Below are 24,832 nucleotides of genomic sequence, written 5' to 3'. Positions count from 1 at the left end.
CAGGTAACGCTATCTAGATGCGCTGGGAAGCAAGAGGTGAGTAATGAGCTACTGTGGAGGTCACACTACTCGTTTAGTATCCGTGTGGAGGGGGAAATGTGAGAGCGGGCACGGGAGTGGAGTGTTTAGGCATATGGAATTCCCGTTCAATTGAACCCTCGCAGCACATTAAAAAGCTCTACGGTGTCTTTCCTGTTATCGAAATCATACTGGCGCTTAAATTCATCTTGTAGACGGTGTCACAACACGAAGCATGAGCTACAAGAAGTGAAAATAAGAGGTGCTCTCAGGAAGACGTACAGAGGCTGAACAGAAACGTGGAAACACACCAAGAAATGCCTGCTTGAACACAAGGTGCAGATTCCACCAACGCCTACAGGCTGCACTGTTGTACTTGAGGGCAAACGGCACGTGTACAAAGTTCTCAATACGTTGTAAGAGTCAGTCGTGGCCAAAACAATGATTTGTTTAGTTATGAGTGGGTTATGTCAGAGATAAATGGGTTCAAATGGTTCAAATGGCTCTGAGCACTATGGGACTCAACTGCTGAGGTCATTAGTCCCCTAGAACTTAGAATTAGCTAAACCTAACTAACCTAAGGACATCACACACATCCATGCCCGAGGCAGGATTCGAACCTGCGACCGTAGCGGTCTCGCGGTTCCAGACTGCAGCGCCAGAACCGCGCGGCCACTTCAGCCGGCATAAATGGGTTCGAATGTAGACTAATTGTTGCTCATATGAAGAGTTCTTCCCTAACGAAGGTAGGCGGAGTGTTTTGTTGTTACTGGAGGCACCGTAACCAAGGTTTACATCACGTCTAGGAAGAGCGGAAAAACATTATACGTTAATCCACAACGCAGACGAGAGTGTGTGTTGACTGACTGTGGCAGATGGTCACTGAAAAGGATTACGGAGAAAAATGAATCTCAACAGCAAAGCAACACGAAGAGGGATCTATAAACAGAGAATTATAGGACTAGCTCGATTTCGAAAAGTAGTCATCACTGAAGGAAATGTCCGTAACAGGAAAACGTGATTCCGAAGCTCGAATCGTTGGCTATGGAGCAATTGAAGAAAGTCACCTGTTGGGATGAACCTTGTCACACACTGTTTCCAACTTCTCATCGCGTTTATGTTCCGAGTGAAACTTATCGTTGGTTGGGTCATGGTAAGGGCAACCATATCGTGGTAATCCATAGGCTACACTGTTACCCTGGAATGACGCATTACTTCCAAAGATAATGTGACCATTTTGACTGATCAAGTCCACCTTAAGATACAATGTTTGTTCTACAATAATGATGATGTGGTCTGACAGACTCCCGGTTCACGCAGGTCGCGTCGAGCAGGCCTGGTTTTTTTGTGTCTCCCCTGGCAGCCGCAGTCATCAGATCTCAATATTACTAATCTTTTGTTGTCTACTTTGAAGACAATGACTGCGCGATCTCCATCCACCTCTATCATCGTTATTTAACTTGTCACTGCTTTACTGGAAGAAAGGTATAACATTCCCTAGACAGCCATAAACTATGTGTATTTATTTATTGCGGGCTATGTTGACGGCAATGTTGACAGGTGATGATTACCAAAAAAGTGCAGGAAAATACTTGAGGTACTGTGTCAAGTCGACGGATATGATTAATGTACGAAGGGGATCGCTCTGTTTTCCCATTCCTTACGATGGTACTTTACCGAAACAAAGGTATTGGTCGATTATCAGTAGTATTGCCGTCCAGTTCACCTGACCATAATCCGTTACATTTCGAGTAATGTGGACATTTAAAAATGTAGGAATATTCCGCACATACCGTCCACTTCCGAATGTTGCAGGAGCGTATGTCCCGTGCACGTAATCAACTGCAGTGCAAACAGGTGTGTGATTTTAGAAGACGAGAATTAAAGAATGTGTAAGATTGAGTGGTAACCACAGGGAAAAAAATGGCTCTGAGCACTATGGGACTCAACTGCTGAGGTCATTAGTCCCCTAGAACTTAGAACTAGTTAAACCTAACTAACCTAAGGACATCACAAACATCAATGCCCGAGGCAGGATTCGAACCTGCGACCGTAGCGGTCTTGCGGTTCCAGACTGCAGCGTCTTTAACCGCACGGCCACTTCGGCCGGCTTAACCACATGGAACCTCGTGTAGTTTCAACAGACAGATGATTATCGTAGGACGAATTCATCTGTAATTCAACGATTTTGATGTTTCCGTGCATGTGATTATAAGACATTTTTCTAATTTTTACAAATGAAATGGGAGCAAAAACAAAATGGTACGAAAATTTCGGATCCAATCCCAATCTTAATATTGTGCAACGGGTAGCCAACGAGCCGACTGGGGTTTGCACATTGGCTTCTTTTCTGTGACTTCTGACGTCCAGACAGTCTGTACATAACCAGCTGAAGAAATACGAAACGGAGGTTCCAGATGGTTCATACAGGCACCGACAGAAGTGATCATGTGCAGGTTGCTCTGGAAGTTATATCAAATGCTCAAAAGGAAATCTATAAGCACTAAATTTCGGCGTGGATATCTTAATTCTTCCTTGGACGTCTAAACGGCAATGCGGATTTGCTGGACCTGTCTTTCACTTGAGCAATGCTTGCACCGGTTTCTGATTGTTTTTGTACTTCTGAAGTTTAGATTATGTTATCGCGAGTGTATCGTTATTTCTTTGCACGCAGTAGCATTTTTATTTAAATAGACTCCAGCCACGAAACTTGCGGGAAATTCTTTGGCCTCCCCGAGTAAGAATGTGGGGCACTTTCATAACACCCAGTACGCTCCATTACGGAGGAAATGGAATAAAACTGGATTCGCAACAGTAGACACGATTTCAGAGAAGCACCTTCGAATGTAATCACCAGTAAGTCCAAGCTGAACAATAGCGATAAGGGACTTCTGTAAGTACTTGACAAAGGCTGCTCGACGCTGTTGACAAGGATGTAATGGTGAATAGTGTACGACCAGAAGAAGCAACACGTAGAGTAAATGGTATGAATGGATCCGAACAGACATACCTGGCTAAGGCGAGGAGATGAAGCTGGAAAAGGTATAAGCGGCAACAGCATTCTAAGCCTTTCGCATTTGCTCTACGATACATGACAGAGAAGCAGAGATAAGCAGTACAGAGTGTTAGGGCGCGAGGCACAGTGGCTTTGGAGGCGGCGGTGGGGCGGCGGCGCACCTGGAGCTGTCGTCGTCCGAGTAGTCGGCCTCCGGCAGCGGGGGCGGCTCGTTGCTGAATCCGCTGTCGTTGCTGCTGTGCAGGCTGGCGCCGGCGGCCTTGAGGGCGGCGGCGGCGGCGGCCGTGGAGGCGGCGGCCGGGGGCAGGCGGCGCGGCACGGGGGCGGGCACCAGCGGCGGCGGCGGGCCCACCACGGGCCGGCCCCCGGGCACGGGGGCGGCGCCGCCCGCCGCCTGCTGCTGCAGCGCGCGCGAGATGGCCGTCGCCACGGCGCCGCGGTTACCCTGCGGGCGAGAAGAATTGAAACTCGCCTTGCTCCTCTCTGGTGCCCTTGCAAAGGGTCGTTGAGTTTTGCTTCTCTGGAATTTCTAACGGTACAAGGTGCTTCACGTATGAGCCATACGTTACCTCCAGCGTAAGGGGTATCTTACAGTCTGAGGCTCTGAACACCGCTTTACGTTCCGGCCCGCTATTCGGACTTTGTGGCAGGAAGAGTAGCTTGCTAAGAGCAAAACGAGTCCTACCGACAACATTGGGGATTGTATTACACACTCCAATACAAAATTTTCTTTCAATTAACAACACAAAAACAAAGCTCAAAATATCTTCAGAGCTTCTATTCTTACAGTAGCCTGTGCATCTCCTACAAATGTGATTAGTAAATAACATTATTCGTATTGTTGTATGAGTAGCTCTCTGGTTAGTGTTTTGTCTAGTGGAAGTCGGGTTAGCTCAACTATTTACGAATTTCATATACAATCTAGTTGTTCCTTTCAGTCTGACAAGTAAACCTACCCAAGGGATGCAATTCGATTTTGACCAGCTTTGAATATGTCGTAGTGTCGAGCAAAGAAAGAGAGAAATAATTTCTTACCAGTGCCCATATGGGTGAGAACGGGGTGAAACATCACCTTGAAAACAAAACTGATTTTAATTTATCTCAATGACAGTCGTTGAAAAGGTAACAGATATAAAAAATTCGAACAAAAATTACATAGTCTTTAATTTACATTGCAAAGGTGCACGCAGATTTGTCGAAGAAGTCATAGTTTTCGAAATCTCCTCCCCCTAATATTTTGTTTTTCATTTCGACATTTGACTAGTACCAAAATGTATAGTATCGTTAATACTAAATTCAGACGTATCCATTAAAATGGTATTCCAAAGACGCATTTGTCAGAAATAAGATAGAAACATCTTTACATCGTTGTACACAGGCGCGATTTGTGACCGCTTTAGTGCCAATTCTCATGTTTCACCCCCTTAATGGCCGTATGGACACGTACAAAAAATACGAGGGCAGTTCAATAAGTAATGCAACACATTTTTTTTCTCGGCCAATTTTGGTTGAAAAAACCGGAAATTTGTTGTGGAATATTTTCAAACATTCCCGCTTCGTCTCGTATAGTTTCATTGACTTCCGACAGGTGACAGCCCTGTACGGAGCTGTTAAAAAGGCATCTGTAACGGATGTGCGTTGCAAACAACGGGCAGTGATCGAGTTTCTTTTGGCGGAAAACCAGGGCATCTCAGATATTCATAGGCGCTTGCAGAATGTCTACGGTGATCTGACAGTGGACAAAAGCACGGTGAGTCGTTGGGCAAAACGTGTGTCATCATCGCCGCAAGGTCAAGCAAGACTGTCTGATCTCCCGCGTGCGGGCCGGCCGTGCACAGCTGTGACTCCTGCAATGGCGGAGCGTGCGAACACACTCGTTCGAGATGATCGACGGATCACCATCAAACAACTCAGTGCTCAACTTGACATCTCTGTTGGTAGTGCTGTCACAATTGTTCACCAGTTGGGATATTCAAAGGTTTGTTCCCGCTGGGTCCCTCGTTGTCCAACCGAACACCATAAAGAGCAAAGGAGAACCATCTGTGCGGAACTGCTTGCTCGTCATGTGGCTGAGGGTGACAATTTCTTGTCAAAGATTGTTACAGGCGATGAAACATGGGTTCATCACTTCGAACCTGAAACAAAACGGCAATCAATGGAGTGGCGCCACACCCACTCCCCTACCAAGAAAAAGTTTAAAGCCATACCCTCAGCCGGTAAAGTCATAGTTACAGTCTTCTGGGACGCTGAGGGGTTATTCTGTTCGAAGTCCTTCCCCACGGTCAAACGGTCAACTCTGAAGTGTATTGTGCTACTCTTCAGAAATTGAAGAAACGACTTCAGCGTGTTCGTAGGCACAAAAATCAGAACGAACTTCTCCTTCTTCATGACAAGGCAAGACCTCACACAAGTCTTCGCACCCGAGAGGAGCTCACAAAACTTCAGTGGACTGTTCTTCCTCATGCACCCTACAGCCCCGATCTCGCACCGTTGGATTTCCATATGTTTGGCCCAATGAAGGACGCAATCCGTGGGACGCACTATGCGGATGATGAAGAAGTTATTGATGCAGTACGACGTTGGCTCCGACATCGACCAGTGGAATGGTACCGTGCAGGCATACAGGCCCTCATTTCAAGGTGGCGTAAGGCCGTAGCACTGAATGGAGATTACATTGAAAAATAGTGTTGTGTAGCTAAAAGATTGGGGAATAACCTGGTGTATTTCAATGCTGAATAAAACAACCCCTGTTTCAGAAAAAAAATGTGTTGCATTACTTATTGAACTGCCCTCGTAAGTGTGGCATTTTATGCTCTACACTTTAACATATTCAAATCTACCCTTGGGTAGGTTTACTTGAAAGTAACATTTAATGCTTTTGTCCGTATCACCAAAATAATTTCTTATATTTCTCTCTCCCAATCTCTCTCTCTCTCTCTCTCTCTCTCTCTCTCTCTCACTCTCTCTTGCACGCGCGCGCGCGCGCGCACACACACACACACCCACACACAAAAATGGTTCAAATGGCTCTGAGCACTATGGGACTCAACTGCTGTGGTCATAAGTCCCCTAGAACTTAGAACTACTTAAACCTAACTAACCTAAGGACAGCACACAACACCCAGCCATCACGAGGCAGTGAAAATCCCTGACCCCGCCGGGAATCGAACCCGGGAACCCGGGCGTGGGAAGCGAGAACGCTACCGCACGACCACGAGATGCGGGCCACACACACACACACACACACACACAGAGCCTCCTTTTTTTTCAAATTAAATTTAAATACAACATTGATTATCCGTTATGTAGCAGTGCTCACGTAGGATAGAAGAGTGAAAAACTCAGAAGAGAAAAATTACTGGTAGTACGCTTTGTAAACCAAATAGAGTTTTCAGAACTGCATGAATTTTATCCGCAGCTACAACTACATTTACCTTACCCAGCAGTTGCCTGTTCGCCGTCATGTATCTTTCTTTGTTGGTCATCTCCTCTGAATGGCTACATGAAGATGACAGTGTCGTAACTAGTAATACGAGGGTTAAGTTAAAACAAATTTGATCTACAAAGTGTACAACTTTCCTTCCGCCGTTTTTTCCCCAACATTTGACGCTTTAATGAAACAAATTGGTTACACATGCATCATTCAAAGATTTTACATCGCTGGCCACTACTTTGTCCCATCTTTCGGGCAGTGTACGAATTCCGCGTCGAGAAAATTGTTCATCTTTCGAAGCGATCCACGAATCGATCCAATTTGCGACTTCTTCATGAGATAGGAAGTGTTGACCTAAACAGGTGATAGTCAAAGGGAGCAATGTCTGGAGAATACGGCGGGTGGGCAGGACTTCCCATTTTAACGTTTCCAAGTACATTTTGACCTCTTTTGCATCGTGGGGTCGAGCGTTGTCGTGCTGAAAAATCACTTTATCGTGCCTCTCGAGATATTGCGGCCGTTTGTCCTTTAATGCTCTGCTCAAACCCATTAACTGCGTTCGATAACGAGCACCTGTGATTGTTTCACTTGGTTTTACCACCTCGTAGTACACGACGCCGAGCTGGTCCCACCAAATGGAGAGCATGATCTTGGAGCCGTGAATATTCGGTTTGGCCGTCGACGTGGAAGCATGGCCGGGATATCCCCATGATTATTTGCGTTTAGGGTTATCGTAATGAATTCATTTTTCGTCCTCTTTCACAATGTGGTGCAAAAATCCCTTCCGTTTTTGTCTCCGAAGCAACTGTTCATAAACACACCAACGCCGTTCAACGTCTCTTGGTTTCAGCTCAAACGGGACCCAAGTTCCTTCTTTCTGAATCATGCCCATAGCCTTGAGAGGTTGTGAAATGGCTTTCTGTGTCACTCCCACTAATCGTGTCATTTCTTCTTGAGTTTGCGCGAGTCTTCACTCAGCAATGTCTCCAATTCTGCATCTTCGAAAACATTCTCTCTTCCACCACTATGCCGGTGTACGACGTCGCACACCGTTCCTGCACCAGGTAACGCAGGCAAATTGCCCGTGTAGGGGCTGTGATGCAATGCAACCTGCTAAGCACAGCCATCGTGCAGGAACTCTAATTGGACAGGCGGTGCTCTGCATTATGCTTGTCACCCCGTTCTCATCCCCCACCCCCTATTTCCCTATTGCAGGTGGGGGGTTACCACCACACTATTCCATTGTCATCCAGTTCTGAGCTATGTTTAACTTTTCAAGTCTATAGCTCACCGAGAAATTAGTTTAAAATCAATTACAAAATCTGTACCGAACGGACAGCACAACAGGAGTCCGATGTAATGATAAACTTGTTACAAGTGACCGAGACGACGTAATCCTGATTAGATGGCATCAGGAAATATGTACGGGGTACATGCATGAGCATCGCTGAATGAATTCTTTTGTTCTGCAGCCACTGTGAAATTGCTGGTGCCGGTGATAATAACAGCATACGAAAGGAACAACTAAGCTATCTTCTAAAGTTGCAATTGTGGCATGAAGTGGAATTTAAACGTACAACCTCACGATAAAAATTTAAGAATTGGTTTTAATTATTTAGAAGGTAGGTTCTAGAGAATGTGTGTTCCTGTGTGCTGCAAGCAATTCTTCCTTTCCCAGTGTTTTCCAAACACCATAAAGTAATCGACATCGTTTTGTGATCGTTTCAAAACTGTGTGATGGGCCGCTGAAGATGTTCATCACTCGGGCGGTGAAATGAGCCAATCAGCTGGTGAAGAGCGCAGCACACGGCGGCGGTCTGGTTTTGCGGCCCTAATGAGAGCTCCGCGGCTGAACCGATAACGGGCGGGCGTTAATTACGCGAAGACAGCCAGAGCCGTGTTCAGCCGCGCTAAACGAGGGTATTTATCAGAACGCCGCCCAAATAACGGCACATTTACGCGAGAAACAGCGGCGGGAGCGGCCGCTGGTCTGATAACGACGCCTGGTTCACACACCTGCATCCTGACGCGGGGAAAACTGCTTTAGGGGCGAAACAGGTCTGTGTCTCGCGTATTAATGGATACCTATTCCAGTATAAAGTGCCATATTTATGTATTAGCGTTTGACACTCGGATAAAATGTAGCAGCACAGAAATCATTTCACGAAGGATGCATCCAGGGAACCGACGTATTAAACTAACTGTACATATATTTTCACATACTATCTGAATCAAATCAATAGCTGACCTATATTCAGTAGTCTGGGGATGCAAGAATTTTTTCTCTAAATATAAAGATATTTGATGTTATTTTCTTGCAGATTATACCGAAACATCACAGCTTTGCTCCCTCCCTTCTTCTTCTTCTTCTCTCTCTCTCTCTCTCTCTCTCTCTCTCTCTCTCTCTCTCTCTTGTAGCCCAGCTGAAAAGCAGATTTTGGGGTATGTATAAAATTAACCATTTTCAAAATTCTTTTCCTCAAACTCCTAAATTCTGCTACCAACGAAGAGATTTACATTGGGGTCACCGAAGTCATGCTATACCTCCTGACATCGTGTGGGACCTCCTTTTGCCTGGCTGGTGCAGCAACAAGAAAGCTGTGTGTGTGTGTGTGTGTGTGTGTGTGTGTGTGTGTGTCTGTATGTGTGTGTGTGTGTGCGCGCGAGCGCCAGCGCTCCTTGCATCCTGAGTCGTCCTGAAGAGAACTCGTATACTCTCAGCATGAAAATTTTCAGCTCCACATCGATATCATTTTACAGGAATCAGGCAGTCTTCTTGTCAACAAAATAAGCAGTATTATCTCTGTAGAATACTGAATATATAGTGACTAAGTGGTGACGAGTCAAAATTACTGTGAGGAACGGATATGAGTCCTGGTGTCGTGATTTTATCACGAGAGTCCCCTTAACCTGTGTACGCCTCCAGGCGTGACTCAAATTTGCGTTGCCATTCATGTTTTCAGTTATCATTTCTGTATAGCTTATAATTAAATTTTCATCGAGAGATTTGTGTCTTATCTGTATTTACGATAATGATGGAAGCTGAAAAAATGAATGAATTTCGTAATTCATTTCTTCAGTTTCCAACATCATCGTAGATAATGATGAGAATCAAATGTCTCGAGGAAAATTTAATTATAACATCTACAGATCTCCCCATTACCTTCAACGCAGGGGTGCTGTTCCAATGCCTGAGAGCCTCTGCAATAGTGACGATCTAAGAAGGGAAAATAAGCAGAAAATATGAAGTTTGGGTTGCGGAGCGCAATATACTTGGGTAGTCCGAGCAGCACTGTTAGCCATAGTGCTGCGGTCGTGTAATAGCTAGCATTCCTGCCTAATAAGTAAGAAGACCCCGGTTCAAATTCCGACCAGAGCAAAAATTGTACGAGGCCTGTTCAGAAAGTAAGCTCCGATTGATTGCCAAATTGAATCCACAGTGAACATCAAAAATGTTTTACTTGTAACAATTAGCTACACCTTTCAGCTACTTCTCTACGTAGTCGCCGTTCTGACTTAGACTTTTGTCATAGCGTTGTACCAACTTTTCAATAGCCTCATCATAGAAGGCAGCCGCCAGTGCTTTCCGCCAATTCTCCACGCTGGCCTACACCTCGTTGTCTGTGTCAAAATGTTGTCTTCAAAGACAGCGGTTCATGTGACCAGAGATGAAACTCAGGGGGAGACAATTGCGGACTGTATTGTGGGTAATCTCACATTTCCATTTGAAAACGATGCAGGAGCATCTTCATTGCCCCTGCAGAATGCGGCTGAGAATTGTCTTGAAGAAGAAACAGCACGACAGTTATGTAATGTTAGCTGCATAGCTTCAGGCGAAATTTCTCACCAGGCACTCGTACTTGGCGGCAGACACTATTTTCTAGACATCTTTACGCACTCACTGCGAGCTCAGAAATGAGAAGAGCGACGTGATGCTAACAGGGGTTATACTAGAGACACTACCCAACACATCTGTGCAAAGCTTTATCGGATTTTCATAGTCGTTTCCATTTCGCGACCGATCGGAGCTTACTTTCTGAACGCCCCTCGTAATTCATTTCTTCAGCTTCCATCACTATTTTCTTACACTACTATCCCAAAAGTATGTGGGATCTTTCGTTTCATTTCATTTCAGCGCATTTAATTCATTCGAATCAATTTGTGCTATTTATTATTATCTCTTCCATTCATGAGAATCGTCTAAAATGTTCATAAAAATACATGTAGCCTTCTTAAAATGAGATTGGGACCTTAATACTTATATTAATCATTAATTCAAAGAAACAGTGACTGGTTGGAATGATTGTTTCTCCCCTTGTTACTTTTCTCAACCAGGTCTTTTACGACCCGCAGAATGTTTTAGCACTGATTACATAATTTATTTGAAATGATTATCGGAGTAATGTGGTTACATATCGTACATTTCATTCGAAATACGTTAATTGACCAAAAGTACTCGGAAACCTGATAAAACCTTTTCCAGCGATGAGCCGAGGATCGTCACTGTAATTCGCCGTGAAAACCTGCAACCACACAGATCCGAATACCTATTACTTGACATTAATATGGGGTATCTCCCCCTTCACCCTTTTGACGCTTTCATCTCTGCAGGGAACACATTCAGTCACATGGCCGAGTGTCTGTGGGAGTGTGGCAGCCCATTCATTTTCAAGAGCCGAAACCAGACAAGACAGTCACGTTGAACGCTGGAGTCCCGAATCAAGTCAACGTATGAACGTGTTTCATTCGGTTCAGGTCGGGGAAACTGAACAAGCCAGTATATTTAAAGAACGCCTTGTCCACAAACAATTGTATGTATGTTAACCCTATCATCTTCTTCGAACCGTTCCTCTACTGTACGCAGTACATAATGCTGCAAATATGTTCATATGTACCAACATTTAGCATCATCTTGAGCATAATAAGGGGATCGCATTCTAGACACGAAAAATTTGTCCATACCGTTAGCACTACACGTGATGTCAGGTAACATTCACCAAGTATCCTCCAAACCGAAACCCTCCAGTCTAACTCCCACATGGTATAGCATGAATCAGCACTCGAAATCACTCGATTCCGGTCGCCTTCTTCTTCACACCTGTTCAAGCGTCGCTTAGCAGAGGCTGCTCGACCATACTACCACATTCTTTTTAACACCCTATGCACAGCACTATTTTAGCTGGTCTGCTGATAACACTTTTAAAGCCACGAGTGATTCCTTCAGTTGGCATCTTTTGATTTTTTACAACCACCCTCCACTCCGAAGCCTATGTCGTTAAGCTATAATTGCAGCAGATTCCAATCCTGTTTGTGAGAAAATTGTAATTATCCAATACCACGTTTCTCAATCTTTTTTTTTTCCTTTGGTACGCACCAAAATAATTTTCAGGCCTTTTCAACTCCCCTACACGTGATGCTTTCATTTTCCCTAGGTGCAGAAAAAGCAAACATATAAACTACATACGAACATTTCTAAAAAATATGGAGCAACTATAAGATACAAATTTTAGAAATTTATTACATTTTTCTTTATGTTCCAGGTACTTTATTTGCAGAAGATTAGGTGACATTAAACATTTCGCGACACACATGACATATATTTGCGACACACAAATGTGTCAAGACATACAAGTTGAGAAACGCTGTTGTAGCATACGGCTCGCAATAGAAGCGCTGCTGATAGCGTTAAGTTCCTTACTGCTAGGACTTGTTCTCATTTCAAATTCCAGATATCTCTGTAGTGCCCTAAAGAGTGGGACCATGTGAATCTACTGATGGTGACTGGTCCACCAGTTGTGTGAGTTATGCTCTGCGGCACCCATGGTACGATTAGAAAGGAGTAGTCGTTTGTCAGCACTGGATTACATTCCCCCTTTCATTCTGTTCGTCATGGACAACACTCACGCACCACACTCAATGAATTATAGCAATTTTTACATTGCAGCACGCGATCTGTTGGAAATATGTTCTCTCACTCACAAATGCCTTTATCAAGTTCAGCGTTTGGTTAGCGTCATTTTAAGTGACAACAGCCAGTACTTCATTACCACTTGGTGTGTTACCGGACTTTTAGTTTTGATGATGGTTCAATAAAGACGTACCCTGTTAACGCTAATGAGGGGCTGTCAAATGAAAACGAGACAGACGGAAAGAAACAATCGCCATAACTACGAGGGTCACTCCAAAATATGTGCACACTATTTTTTTTTTAAATTCATCTTTTATTCTACATGTTTGAAAGTTTTACAGGACCAATATTTTTATTTCTCCACATAATTTCCATCCCTCTCAACTGTCTTACGCCATCTTGGAACCAGCGCCTGTATACTCGCACGGTGAAATTCTGGACCATCCTCTTGGAGCCACTGTTTGGCAGCGTGCACAAGGGAGTCATCATCTTCAAACCTTGTTCCACGAAGAGAGTCTTTCAGTTTCACGAAGAGATGATAGTCACATGGAGCCCGGTCAGGACTGTAAGGCGGCTGTTTCAGTGTTGTCCATCGGAGTTTTGTGATCGCTTCCATGTTTTTTGACTGACACGTGGCCGTGCATTGTCGTGCAACAGCAAAACATCCTGATTTTGCCGATGTGGTCGAACACGAGTCAGTCGAGCTTGAAGTTTCTTCAATGTCGTCACATATGCATCAGAATTTATGATGGTTCCACTTGGCATGATGCCCACAAGCAAGAGTCCTTCGGAATCGAAAAACACCGTAGCCATAACTTTTCCAGCAGAAGGTGTGGTTTTGAATTTTTTTTCTTGGGTGAATTTGCATGGCGCCACTCCATTGATTGCCTCTTCGTCTCTGGTGGAAAATGATGGAGCCATGTTTCATCATCTGTCACAATTCTTCCAAGAAATTCATCTCCACCATTCTCGTAGTGTTCCAGAAGTTCGCTGCATACCGCTTTTCTAGTTTCATTGTGAGCCACTGTCAACATCCTGGGAACCCATCTGGCACAAACCTTTTTTAACGCCAACACTTTCAGTATTCTGCAAACACTTCCTTCCCCTATCCCAACGTAGCGTTACAATTCGTTCACTGTGATGCGTCTGTCAGCAGTCACCAATTCGTTAACTCTCTGCACATTGTCTGGAGTGTGTGCAGTACGAGGCCTGCCGCTGCGAGGACAATCCTCAATACTGCCGTGCCGCTTTCATCACGTAAGCTGCTTTCCCACCGACTAACTGTACCGCGATCGACAGCATCATCTCCATACACCTTTTTCAACCTCTTGTGGATGTTTCCCACTGTCTCGTTTTCACAGCACAGGAATTCTATGACAGCACGTTGCTTCTGACGAACGTCAAGTGTAACAGCCACCTTGAAGACATGCTGTGACGGCGCCACTCACGGGAACAGGTTGAACTAAGTTTGAAAACAAGCGGGAAGGATGTATCTACACACTGCAAAACTTTCACACATATAGAATGAAAACTGTATTTTTACAAAAATTGTGTGCATTTCTTTTGGAGTGACCCACGCATTAATACATTTATCCCACTGTGGGACAAGACGGCGTGTTCCTTTATGGAAAAATGTTTGCGGTTGTCTGCGAAATCATGATTGTATCCAGGCGTGCACCTCTTTGTCCGAAATCAAACCCACGGCCACGAACGTCTTTCTTCAGGGCTCTAAAAAGTTGGAAACAGCATGGGGAGAGATCGGGACGGGGACTAAGTTTGAAATAATACACAGTTTACTTACTTTTTTCCACCTGTCTCGTTTTGATTTGTCTGTCCCTTATACCATATGCGATCAAGGGATTTGCGAATAACTAGTGTCGTCACTGTTAATCTACATTCAACAGATATACTGCAATAACTGTAATGATCGAAAGATGACTGCTGTTACGCAGAAAGGTACCATACAGGTTTGGTCAACTGTATAAAGATTCTTAAAGAAAGTTGTACTGATTGGTTCTAATTAAAGTGCGGCTACTCATGGGGGGCCAATGTGGGCGAAACGCGATAGATATGCTAATGCGTTAATGCGCAACCGATTTGTGCTGGAAAAATCTTCCAATTTTGGCGATCAGGTGCAAATCTGGTGCTGTCATCTGACAAACCATTACTTGAGTGTACTACATGGCTATCGAGAAGAGAAACCGTGCGCTGTTAATGAAACCGTGTTGTGCTATATTCAAAGAGTATCGATAAGTGAAACGTCTGAGGAGAAATCCCAAGTCATGAAATGCTTTAAATAAGATGATAATGAAATTCGAAAACACGGGTAGCTTGGTGTGGCACCTGGAAGAGGAAGACTTTCTACCCGGGCGGAAGTTATTGACGAGATTGATGTTACTGTAATGGAAAACGCAGCACATCGGAAGAGAAAGTTGGTGACTGAAATTTCGTAAGTAGATCTCGCCGCAAAGAAATCCGCCTTTGTTAGACTGCCAGCCCAACTCGCGTATCATATCAGTGACACTCTCACCCCTATTGCGCGATAATAAGAAACGAGCTGCCCTTCTTTGGTCTTTTTCGGTGCCTCCGTCAGTCCTACCTGGTAAGGATCCCACACCACGCAGCAATATTCCAGCAGAGGACGCATAAGTGTAATACAGTCTGTCTCTTTAGTAGGTTTGTCGCATCTTCTAAGTGGTCTGCCAACAAAGCGCAGTCTTTGTTTCGCCTTCCCCACAATATTATCTATGTGGTCTTTCCAATTTAAGTTGCTCGTAGTTGTAATTCCTAAGAATTTAGTCGAATTGATAGCCCTTACATTTATGCGATTTATCGTATACCCAAAATTTATCGGATTTTTTCTAGTACCCATGTGGATGACCTCGCATTTTTCTTTTTTTAGTGCCAATTGCCACTTTTCGCACCGTACAGAAATTCTCTCTAGATCATTTTGTAAGTGGAATTCATTGTCTGATGATTTTGCTAGACAGTAAAGTACAGCGTCATGTGGAAACAATCTACGGGGGCTGCTCAGATTACAACCTAGATCATTTATGTAAATCAGGAAAACAGAGGGTCTGTGACATTACCTTGCGGACGCCAGATATCACTTCTGTTCTACTCGATGATTTACCGTCTATCACTACGAACTGTGACCTCTCTGAGAGGAAATCACGAATCCAGTCACACAACTGAGACGATACTCCATATGCACGCAATTTGTAGTGTCACGAGAATTATCCATCCCATGGTCAACAGTAGGGAAACGTCTGCTACACTAGCATCTCAACAAAATGCAGACAGTCTATGGAGTGACGAGGCACATTTTACACTACAGGGTTCAAGGAATACAATGAAATGCCGCTTTGGGGTATTGTTAAACCGCATATTGTGCACGGGGAGCCATTGCACTCGCTGTATCTAGCTGCATGGTGTGGATACACAAGCACCTTCATTCTCGGTGCGTTCGTCTCTGAAGAGCACACACCAAGATGGCCTGCCAGCTGTAGCGCGACGTCTGCACGTTATTGACACCGCCTTGTACAGCAAGTGATTCCTGCTTTGAAAACCACTGTCTTCAAACAAGATGAGGCCACACCTCAGGTCGCATTCCCAGTGAAAGAAAGGCTTAATGCAAGTTTCCACAAACGTATTATCTCCTGAGGTTTAACTGATGTATGGGCTGCAAGATAAGCTGATCTGAAACTATGTGACTTTTGGCTCTGGGGAAATCTAAAAGAACGCGATTACGAGTGTCGCGTTCCGCCTCTACCTGATCTGAAAGCCAGTATAAAGGAACATGCTGCTCTGATTCCACCGGAACTGCTGCTGTTAACAGTCGATCTCGTCGTTTTATGGATGCAGCTTCTTGTCAACACCTCCGGCTCTCATATTGAAGAAACTGCGTAAGCAGCAGCTAAAAATAAAATCAACATTAAGCCATTCTTACTTGTTTGACATTTTCTGCCCAGCGCGGGATTAGCCGAGCGTCTTGGCGCTGCAGTCATGGACTGTGCGGCTGGTCCTGGCGGAGGTTCGAGTCCTCCCTAGGGAATGGGTGTGTCTGTTTGTCCTTAGGATACTTTAAGTAGTGTGTAAGCTTAGGGACTTGACCTTAGCAGTTAAGTCCCATAAGATTTCACACAAATTTGAACATTTTTTTGAACCTTTTCTGCCCACGCCCCTTTCCTGATCCATTGCAAGTGAAAACACTTCTGAACGCCTTTCTTGCATTCACAGCGCCACATTAGTTTTTTCCAGAGTAAATTTGTTCCGCATTAACGAATTAGAGTATATACCGACTTTTGATGCCATACAATAATTACAGCCCACACTGGACTTCTGCGGTCTTTAGCTATAGCCCTGCAGTACTAAGACACGGAACTCACACATCTGATAACTGAGAAGTTTCCAGAATGAGATTTTCACTCTGCCGCGGAGTGTGCGCTGATACGAAACTTCCTGACAGATTAAAACTGTGTGCCCGACCGAGACTCGAACTCGGGACCTTTGCTTTTGGCGAGCAAGTGCTCTATCATCTGAGCTACCGAAGCACGACTCACGCCCGGTCCTCACAGCTTTACTTCTGCCAGTATCTCGTCTCCTACCTTCCAAACTTTACAGAAGCTCTCCTGCGAAACTTGCAGAACTAGCACTCCTGAAAGAAAGGATACTGCGGAGACATGGCTTAGCCACAGCCTGGGGGATGTTTCCAGAATGAGATTTTCACTCTGCAGCAACGAACTACTCCGTGTCCAGTGTGGCACAGTGACTGTCGACCGAGCGATAAGTGCAGAAGACTCCGTGTACCAACACGTGAGCCACCAGCTGCCCAGCCGCATGCCGACCACTTACCTGCCGCGTAGCGGGGCGGTGTGAGGGCGCTGCTGGGGCAGCATGCTGCGGCTGCGGCTGGTGGTGGGCGCCGCCGGGTCTCCTGCCGCCCTGCAGGCCGCGCGTGGGCGACGCCGGCGTCGCGGGCGCCGTGCTGTGCGTCGGCGAGCTGCTGCAAAGTAACAGGTCAACACTGTGTGTCATCCAGCACTACTCAACAGCCTACAGAAAAAGCATACAACTCGTGTTGAAACTAGAGAATAACGGCGCGATCCCTTAACTGGATGTGGAAGTACGAGGGTGAGTCAAATGAAAACCTTAAACTTTTTTTTTAAATATTATTTATTGTGCAGAAGTGGTACAAAGCTGTATCACTTTTCAACATAATCTCTCCCACGCTCAATGCAAGTCCTCCAGCACTTATAAAGTGCAAAATTCCCTTAGAAAAAAATTCTTTTTGTAGTCCGCGCAACCACTCATGCACCGCGTGGCGTACCTCTTCATCAGAACGGAACTTCTTTCCTCCCATTGCGTCTTGGAGTGGTCCAAACATATGGAAATCACATGGGGCAAGGTCTGGTGAGTATGGTGGATGAGGAAGATATCAAAGTGCAGGTCTGTGATTGTTGCAACTATTGTACGGGCTTTGTCATGTTGCTAAAGGACACCTGCTGACAGCAATCTACGTCGCTTTGATTTGATTGCAGGCCACGGATGATTTTTTAGGAGGTGTATGATGCACTAGTTACAGTGGTCCCTCTAGGCATGTAACGCTCCAACATGACGCCTTTTTCGTCCCAAAAGTGAGACAGCATAACCTTCCCTGCTGATGGATCTGTTCGAAAATTCTTTGGTTTTGGTGATGAGAAATGGCGCCATTCCTTGCTTGCTCTCTTCGTTTCCGGTGGGTGGAAGTAAATCCAGGTTTCGTCCCCTTCTCGTTCAAAGCGCCGAAGAAGTTCTTAACAAGCATCAACACGTCGTTCTCTCATTTCCGGAGCTAGCTGCCGAGGCACCCATCTTGCAGACACTTTGTGAAACTGGAGCACATCGTGCAAAATGTGGTGTGCTGAGCCATGGCTAATCTGTAAACATACTGCAATGTCATTCAGTGTCACTCGGCGGTTTTCCTTCACTATGGCTTCAACTGCTGCAGTGTTCTGTGGAGTCACAACTCATTGTGCCTGACCTGGACAAGGAGCATCTTCCACTGAAGTCACACAATTTGCGAACTTCCTAGTCCATTCGTAGACTTGCTGCTGTGACAAACATGCATCACCGACTGATCCTTCATTTGTCGATGAATTTAAATAGGTTTCGCAACTTCACTACGAACAAAAACCGTTTAAGGGGCTCCGGAAAGGCTCAAAATCATGAAAAGTTCAATTTTTACTTTTTTGCGTTTTCTGAATCTGCAGATATATAATTTATTCAATTCCGAAGACTACAACTATTTTAAAATGTTTTTTGAAATGTGTTCTACATGGGCGTGACCCACTGTGGCGCTGTTAAACTGCTGTCAAATGGTGTTATTATTAACGTCCGTGTTCATCAGGTACATTTTAATGATGTGAGATACAGTATGTGTTGTGGCTAACCTGTGATGGTTCAATATATATTGCTGGTGTGATTGTCGATTGTTTCATGTTTATTTACTCTGTCGTTATCTCGAAAATATTCGTAATTAATTCTGTTTCTTGAGTCTCTGTTTTGTTGAAGTATAATAATGAGTAAAAGTAAAGTTATTAGAAATCCTCTGAAGGCTTTTAAGAAAAGGAGAAATGTTGGAAAGCCAAAGGTATGTGTTATTACTGTAAACAATGAAGACGATGAAAATCCCCAACATAGCTTGTGTCCCACAGAAGAAGACAGTTGGTGTAAATATAACAAAGGATTGCTAACTGGTGAAGTGTACACTCATAAGCATAGTCTGCCTCATGCAATAATGGAGGTGATAAAACCTATTTTCAGAGACGTAGCAGCACCTGAACTGTTGAAAAAGTGTATTCACGGAAAAACTCAAAACCCCAATGAAAGTGTAAATAGTGTTATATGGTCGAGAATCCCCAAGACTGTATTTGTTGGAATAGAAACACTTCACTTTGGTGTGTATGATGCTGTTGCGACTTTCAATGATGGAAACATTGTAAGGTGCAAGGTATTTAGAAATATGGGAATGAAGATAGGTTCTAACATGGTACGAGCGATGCTTGCTTTAGACAAGGAACGCCTTCGGGCTGCAGACAGGGCTGTAAAGAGTCTAGAAACACAAGCAAGAGTAAACAGGAGGAGGAACAAGAGGAAGCTGGAGGAGGAGTTTGCAGAGGATGAAGATAATCCATCTTATGGACCTGGAATGCACTAAAAAGTTAATCCAATCTTTGTCGCTGGATTCCCAAAACTTTTATTTTCTCATACTAATTACATGTTTTCTAAGGATCTTACAAACATATTTGTTTCAAACTTTCAGTAAATGTTACACAGTACCTTCTGCATAATTTAACACAGCCTTTTTCCAAAAAACTGTATATTTTTGAATATATAAATAAAAAATTGCAAAAAAATGTTGTGAATTTTCATTACAATTGAAAAAAAATCATCTTTAATAACAGAACTAAAATTTTGTAAAATCCCTGTGTTAAGTAGTAGCCCATATTCCAATAAATAATCTGTAAAAAGTTCAAATTCCTACCTCAAATACTTTGTGAGGAAAGATGTAATTTATAAGCGTTATTTTAACATTGCAAGTATAGGGCGTTCCGGAGCCCCTTAACAGAAGTCTGTTCTTCCCTGGTACAAGTCACAAGTGCGGCGACCATCTTTACACTGGTACTGCGACGGCACGTGTGCATCTGCACTATGCTGCCACCTCCAGGGCATTCTGCACGCTATTTGTAGCACGCTTACCAACTTACAGGATAACGGCGTGAAATTTCGATTTGTTATTACAAATTTGAGATTTTCATTTGACTCACCCTCGTACTTAGGACACCTAGCGGCAAACACATAAGGTGTGTAGGAAACGTAAGCATCCAGAGTCGCATCGTCATCTAACGCAAAAGAACACTGTATTACGTACTATCACAGCACGAGCTCACGATGTAAGGAATACCGATGACCATCACTCATTAAAAGATCTCCGGAGCACATTGTGTGCGGATGGTGCTCCGGTTGCACGATTCTCGGAATCGACTGGGGGTTTTGCTATCGATTAGAGTTTAGAGCCTTTTTTCCTCAGGAACTGAGCCACCAGGCACAGAGGCACTTGACATAGGAGCCACCGAATGACAAAAGCAGAAAGCGTGTTTGTCTTGCTGTGGCGAGGACTAGAGGAATGTGTTCAAACTCGCTGAGTGAAATCGTGATGTTGTGCTGCCCTAAGCCATTCAGCGTCACTGTATGTTCTGATTTTACAGAACCGAAATTGTATGAAATCGTATGATATGTGGATTACAGAAAAGTAACACGAAGGTGAATTGGCACTAGCGTGGATACTTTTGTTCGTGGCCAGCGGTTGATACGAGTTGCGTTGATATACTTGCTACTGTCACTTGGTTTTCAGAACACTGTACGGTGTGGTAGCGCCGAGCAGTGTCACGGTTTCTGAAGCTCTGCTAACTACAGAGCAAGTGAGGTGCTATGGTTGGATGGTGTACTGAGCTGGTACTAAGTTCTTGCGTACGAACCTTCCAGTTGATCTGCTGGAACAGGGAGGTGGGAGGACGAAGGTCCCAGTATTTGGAGTGAAGAACTACTGGTTGTTGATCAACTGGATGCATATCACTCGCATATCACTCAGAGACACTATTGTGGAATTCTATCGGATATGTTCACAGAGCTTTAAAAAACAACAGCTTCCATAGCACATTTTCTGACCACCTTGTAGCCCACAATCACCACCCAACCACAATAGAAACAGACTTCAGAACAATAAAACCCAGCCATAGCCTATACAGCAAACTGACCATTGAGGGAAACTTCCATATACAGAATGCAGCAGCAGAAGGAAAAAAAGGTCTTAAACGAATACACTACACTCTGCAAGGGCACACTATTTAACACTTTAAAGGAATTTTGCAAATATCACAGACAGGTAAAGTCTACGGACACGTACACACACACACACACACACACACACAAAGATAAAATGCAAACACAATTCAAATTTGCGCAGAAGTCTCTGGTGAACAAATGAACACTGACTGGGCTGCGACACACAACAAACCACAGTCATACAGTGTTTTGGTGAAGTGATACGTGTTTTACTACGTTTTTTGTGGAAAATACTTGTTATAGTTACGTGCGCATCACAGCACCTCACCACAATGCGGAGAATGAAAGGGCTTGCCGCACTAGAAAGTAAGTAAAAACGAATATAGGCGCCAAAACATCGCAACAAACTAAATTACTTTCTAGAAGATAGGTTAACTCCCAGCAAAAACATTCTCATCAACATCGTTTGGTTGTAGATGACACGCAAGTGATCCGGAAAATTCATGCACACCAAATGTAAAGGTATTTACAAAACGAAACGACCTATTGTTTGAACTGAACATCCACATAATTTTATAATTATTTAAGAAAAATTACCACATTACAGAATAAATAAAAACCCACTGATGATGGCACAGTGGTGCCGAAACATGTTTGGGTACTGAGAAATAACGGGGTTTTGCGTAACTGGCGGACCTCACATCCAACAATACGTACTCACTTCTTGTTCAACATATTTCATTGTCCACTCTATTGTATTCATTTTTAATATTGTGACCAGTTTTGTTTCAACAGGAAATGACCTGCATCGGTTACTCTTGTAACTGATATAATGATATGTTTGATGTTTAACCAAAACCGGTCCCTGTTTTACAAATGACTACCTTCATGACGAACAATGAAATCTGTTAAAGATGAAATCCCTGTGCCGAAAGGAACTCCAAATTTAACGGTGGCCTTTCCTGATGGAAACGATTTAAAGTGCCTCGTCAACTGTCTCAAGTATTCTGTCTATATGGTGCACATTAAAACAGTATGAGTCTTTCAGGTGTTGACTGTTGAACGTGCTCAACCACAGGTATAGCGAGAAGTCGCAGCGGCTAGTTAATACTATGGATCAGGATCCGCTCTCCCACCCCCAATCTCCACTAGAGTGATTGGGATCTGAGTGTGAAGATATTTAAATAAATTATATAAATGCGTTTGCGATCATCATGGACTATTTAGAGGAAATCCGTCGAGATGGCTTAAGACATTTTAATTTTTTACAACGTTTCTGCTACCGCCATCATCAGATCAAAACTCTAAACTCATAAAACAAAGTTCATTGTCAGTTACAGTATAACCTGTACCCAAGGGCCAACTGTCAGCTTAGGTACAAGTTCTCCCGCAAGTGACAAGGATCTCGTTTCATGAGTTAGATTTTTGATCTGATGATGGCAGTAGCCAAAATGGCAGTAACCGAAACGTGATAGCATACGAAAATATATTAAGCTATCTCCACGGCTTTCTTCCAAAAAAAACCGTGTTGCCGAAATGGACACGTCCGGTTTCGAGTCACGATTCAGCACAAGTTATACGCCCAACACATACCACATCCAGTAAGACCATTAGTATTAAACATTCGGTTAAAGTTATTATTATGTCCCGACACGGTTGAGCAAGAATACCTTAAGATGGTTTGTGCCATCAGATGCGCCGGCTCTTACCTGTCACCTGCGTCGAGCAACATCTCTGTGTAAGCTAAGGGGAACCATCCATTGGTCTGGGTACGCAGGTTCTCGCCAAACTGCCAACCCTTAATGCGTTCACCTGCAAAAAGTTGAAAAAAAGCAATTAGTTCTGATTGGGAAAAGAGAGCGAGAGGAATATTGAAGGAATTATCTTGGCATTTATCTTCGATGATGGAATTACGGAAAACTACTTTAGGATGGCCAGACGGGGATGCAAAACCCGATAATTGTGAATGTGAGTCGAGGATACAATGAACTACAACAACTGCCTCAGTGTCAATGAAACAGCTACGCGTTTATGCACTACTGGAGTGGCAAACACAATGAAGGCTCTGGAAACGTATGATTGCAGCATAACTTTATATGGAAGTGAAATATGAAACGTGGGAAACCAAGAGGTGATGAAACTCGAGGCAACGTTGTGGGAGGTACAGGTCATTCACGATGATGGTCTACGTATATGTCGCAGTCATAGAACTAGATTCGATATGTGAAAACACCCAGATATTCAGTTGATTCTGTAGTAGCTACCCGGTTATTACAAAAGTACTGACTACCATTAATTTTATTGTTCATATTGTGCTCGGTGTTGCTCTCACCTAAAACGATAACAGAAGAAGAGTAAAAATAAAGTGGCCATGAGAAGTACAAAATGAAATGGCATTAAAGAAACAGGTTCGTGAAGAACTGTATAGGAAACCTTTATCAGAATGAAGCTAGGTGACTGAAAAATGCACATGGATTAGTTAAACTGGCACTTGAATGTGCATTGGCGGAACAAATAGAAGCAAATAGAGAATAAAATCGATTGTGGGAAACCATCGGTGCAAACGTTACACACACTCGAGAAGATAAAAATGTTGCCTCAGATGGTCGTTTGCTCCGATAGTAAAGATGTGGAATTTGTAAACAGTGCTCTACGGCAAATGTTAATTGTAAGAAGAACCATGTGTGAACGCTGTAAACGCTGAGGCTGGCAACACACAGTATTCGACGACGCCGACATAATGAGATCCATCGTTGCCTTCAGGCAATGTATTCTTTCCTTCACATTGCAAATTACATGGGCCACTGTCTATTATTGGTCTTTTACCAATAATGTTTAATTTACGTACCCGTGCAGACAGTTATTGACTCACACTATAATAGTCCAGTCAAATAGTAGATATACCTTGCAAACGGTGGGGTAGAAGAGTTTATTTTTTCAACTCGTTCATATTGTTGGAAAGATTAGAAAACCCAGTTTTGCCAACAAAATTTCGCTTGAGAAAACTTTCTGTAGTCAAAAAACTTCGAAAATTTCGGACTTTTTTCAGTGTTTTCAAAATATCTCAGTTTCATTTGCTCCTATCGCTTTGACGTCTATTTTCTTTTTTAAAGAGCACAAAATTCTCTACAAATTTGATTCTTACCATTTTTTCTATTCCCAATATCTAAGGCACTACAGCACCTCAAAAAATACCAATTTTTCATTTTGAGCATAGTGGCAAGATACCTAATTTTGAACACTATTTTTTCAGAGTCTGTATGTATAGTATAAATACATTATACGTCATGTTATAAGTTGGAATTTACCATCTCACTTTCAGGTATTCAATTTCTCTGTATGCAGAATGAGGATTGCTGGGCACCCAACTATCGTGATTCTTACATCACTAACTGAAGTTCACTATGGGCCACCTCAGCCGTGGTATTTGTAAAACTATAAATATAAAAATACATCATAAAGCGACATAAACACACACACACACACACACACACACACACACACACACACATACATACACATGCATACAAAATAAATTGTCTCAGGAAACTGAACTATTATTAGCTGCAATAGGCAACCTAATTCGGTGGGTAATTATTCTTGTGTATAAAAGCCACACAGTTGACATTAA

The 24,832-nt window shown here is 43.6% G+C and overlaps 1 protein-coding gene across 1 annotated transcript in view; it reads right to left on the bottom strand.

Moving 5' to 3' along the window:
- LOC126234227 (brain-specific angiogenesis inhibitor 1-associated protein 2-like) overlaps positions 1 to 24,832 on the bottom strand; it is a 597,394-nt gene that overhangs the window by 32,711 nt on the left and 539,851 nt on the right. Inside the window, exons 10-12 of the mRNA XM_049942916.1 lie at positions 22,911 to 23,013; positions 17,230 to 17,380; positions 3,196 to 3,479 (exon numbers count right to left, since the gene is read on the bottom strand). Of these exons, the coding sequence (XP_049798873.1) occupies positions 3,196 to 3,479; positions 17,230 to 17,380; positions 22,911 to 23,013 (538 nt within the window). The remainder of the gene's footprint in view (positions 1 to 3,195; positions 3,480 to 17,229; positions 17,381 to 22,910; positions 23,014 to 24,832) is intronic.

The sequence above is a fragment of the Schistocerca nitens genome, chromosome 2 (assembly GCF_023898315.1).
Source record: "Schistocerca nitens isolate TAMUIC-IGC-003100 chromosome 2, iqSchNite1.1, whole genome shotgun sequence".
In the NCBI taxonomy this organism is placed as follows: Eukaryota; Metazoa; Arthropoda; class Insecta; order Orthoptera; family Acrididae; genus Schistocerca; species Schistocerca nitens.
Note: the sequence above shows the minus strand (reverse complement) of the source record. Positions and strands in the feature narration are given on the sequence as shown.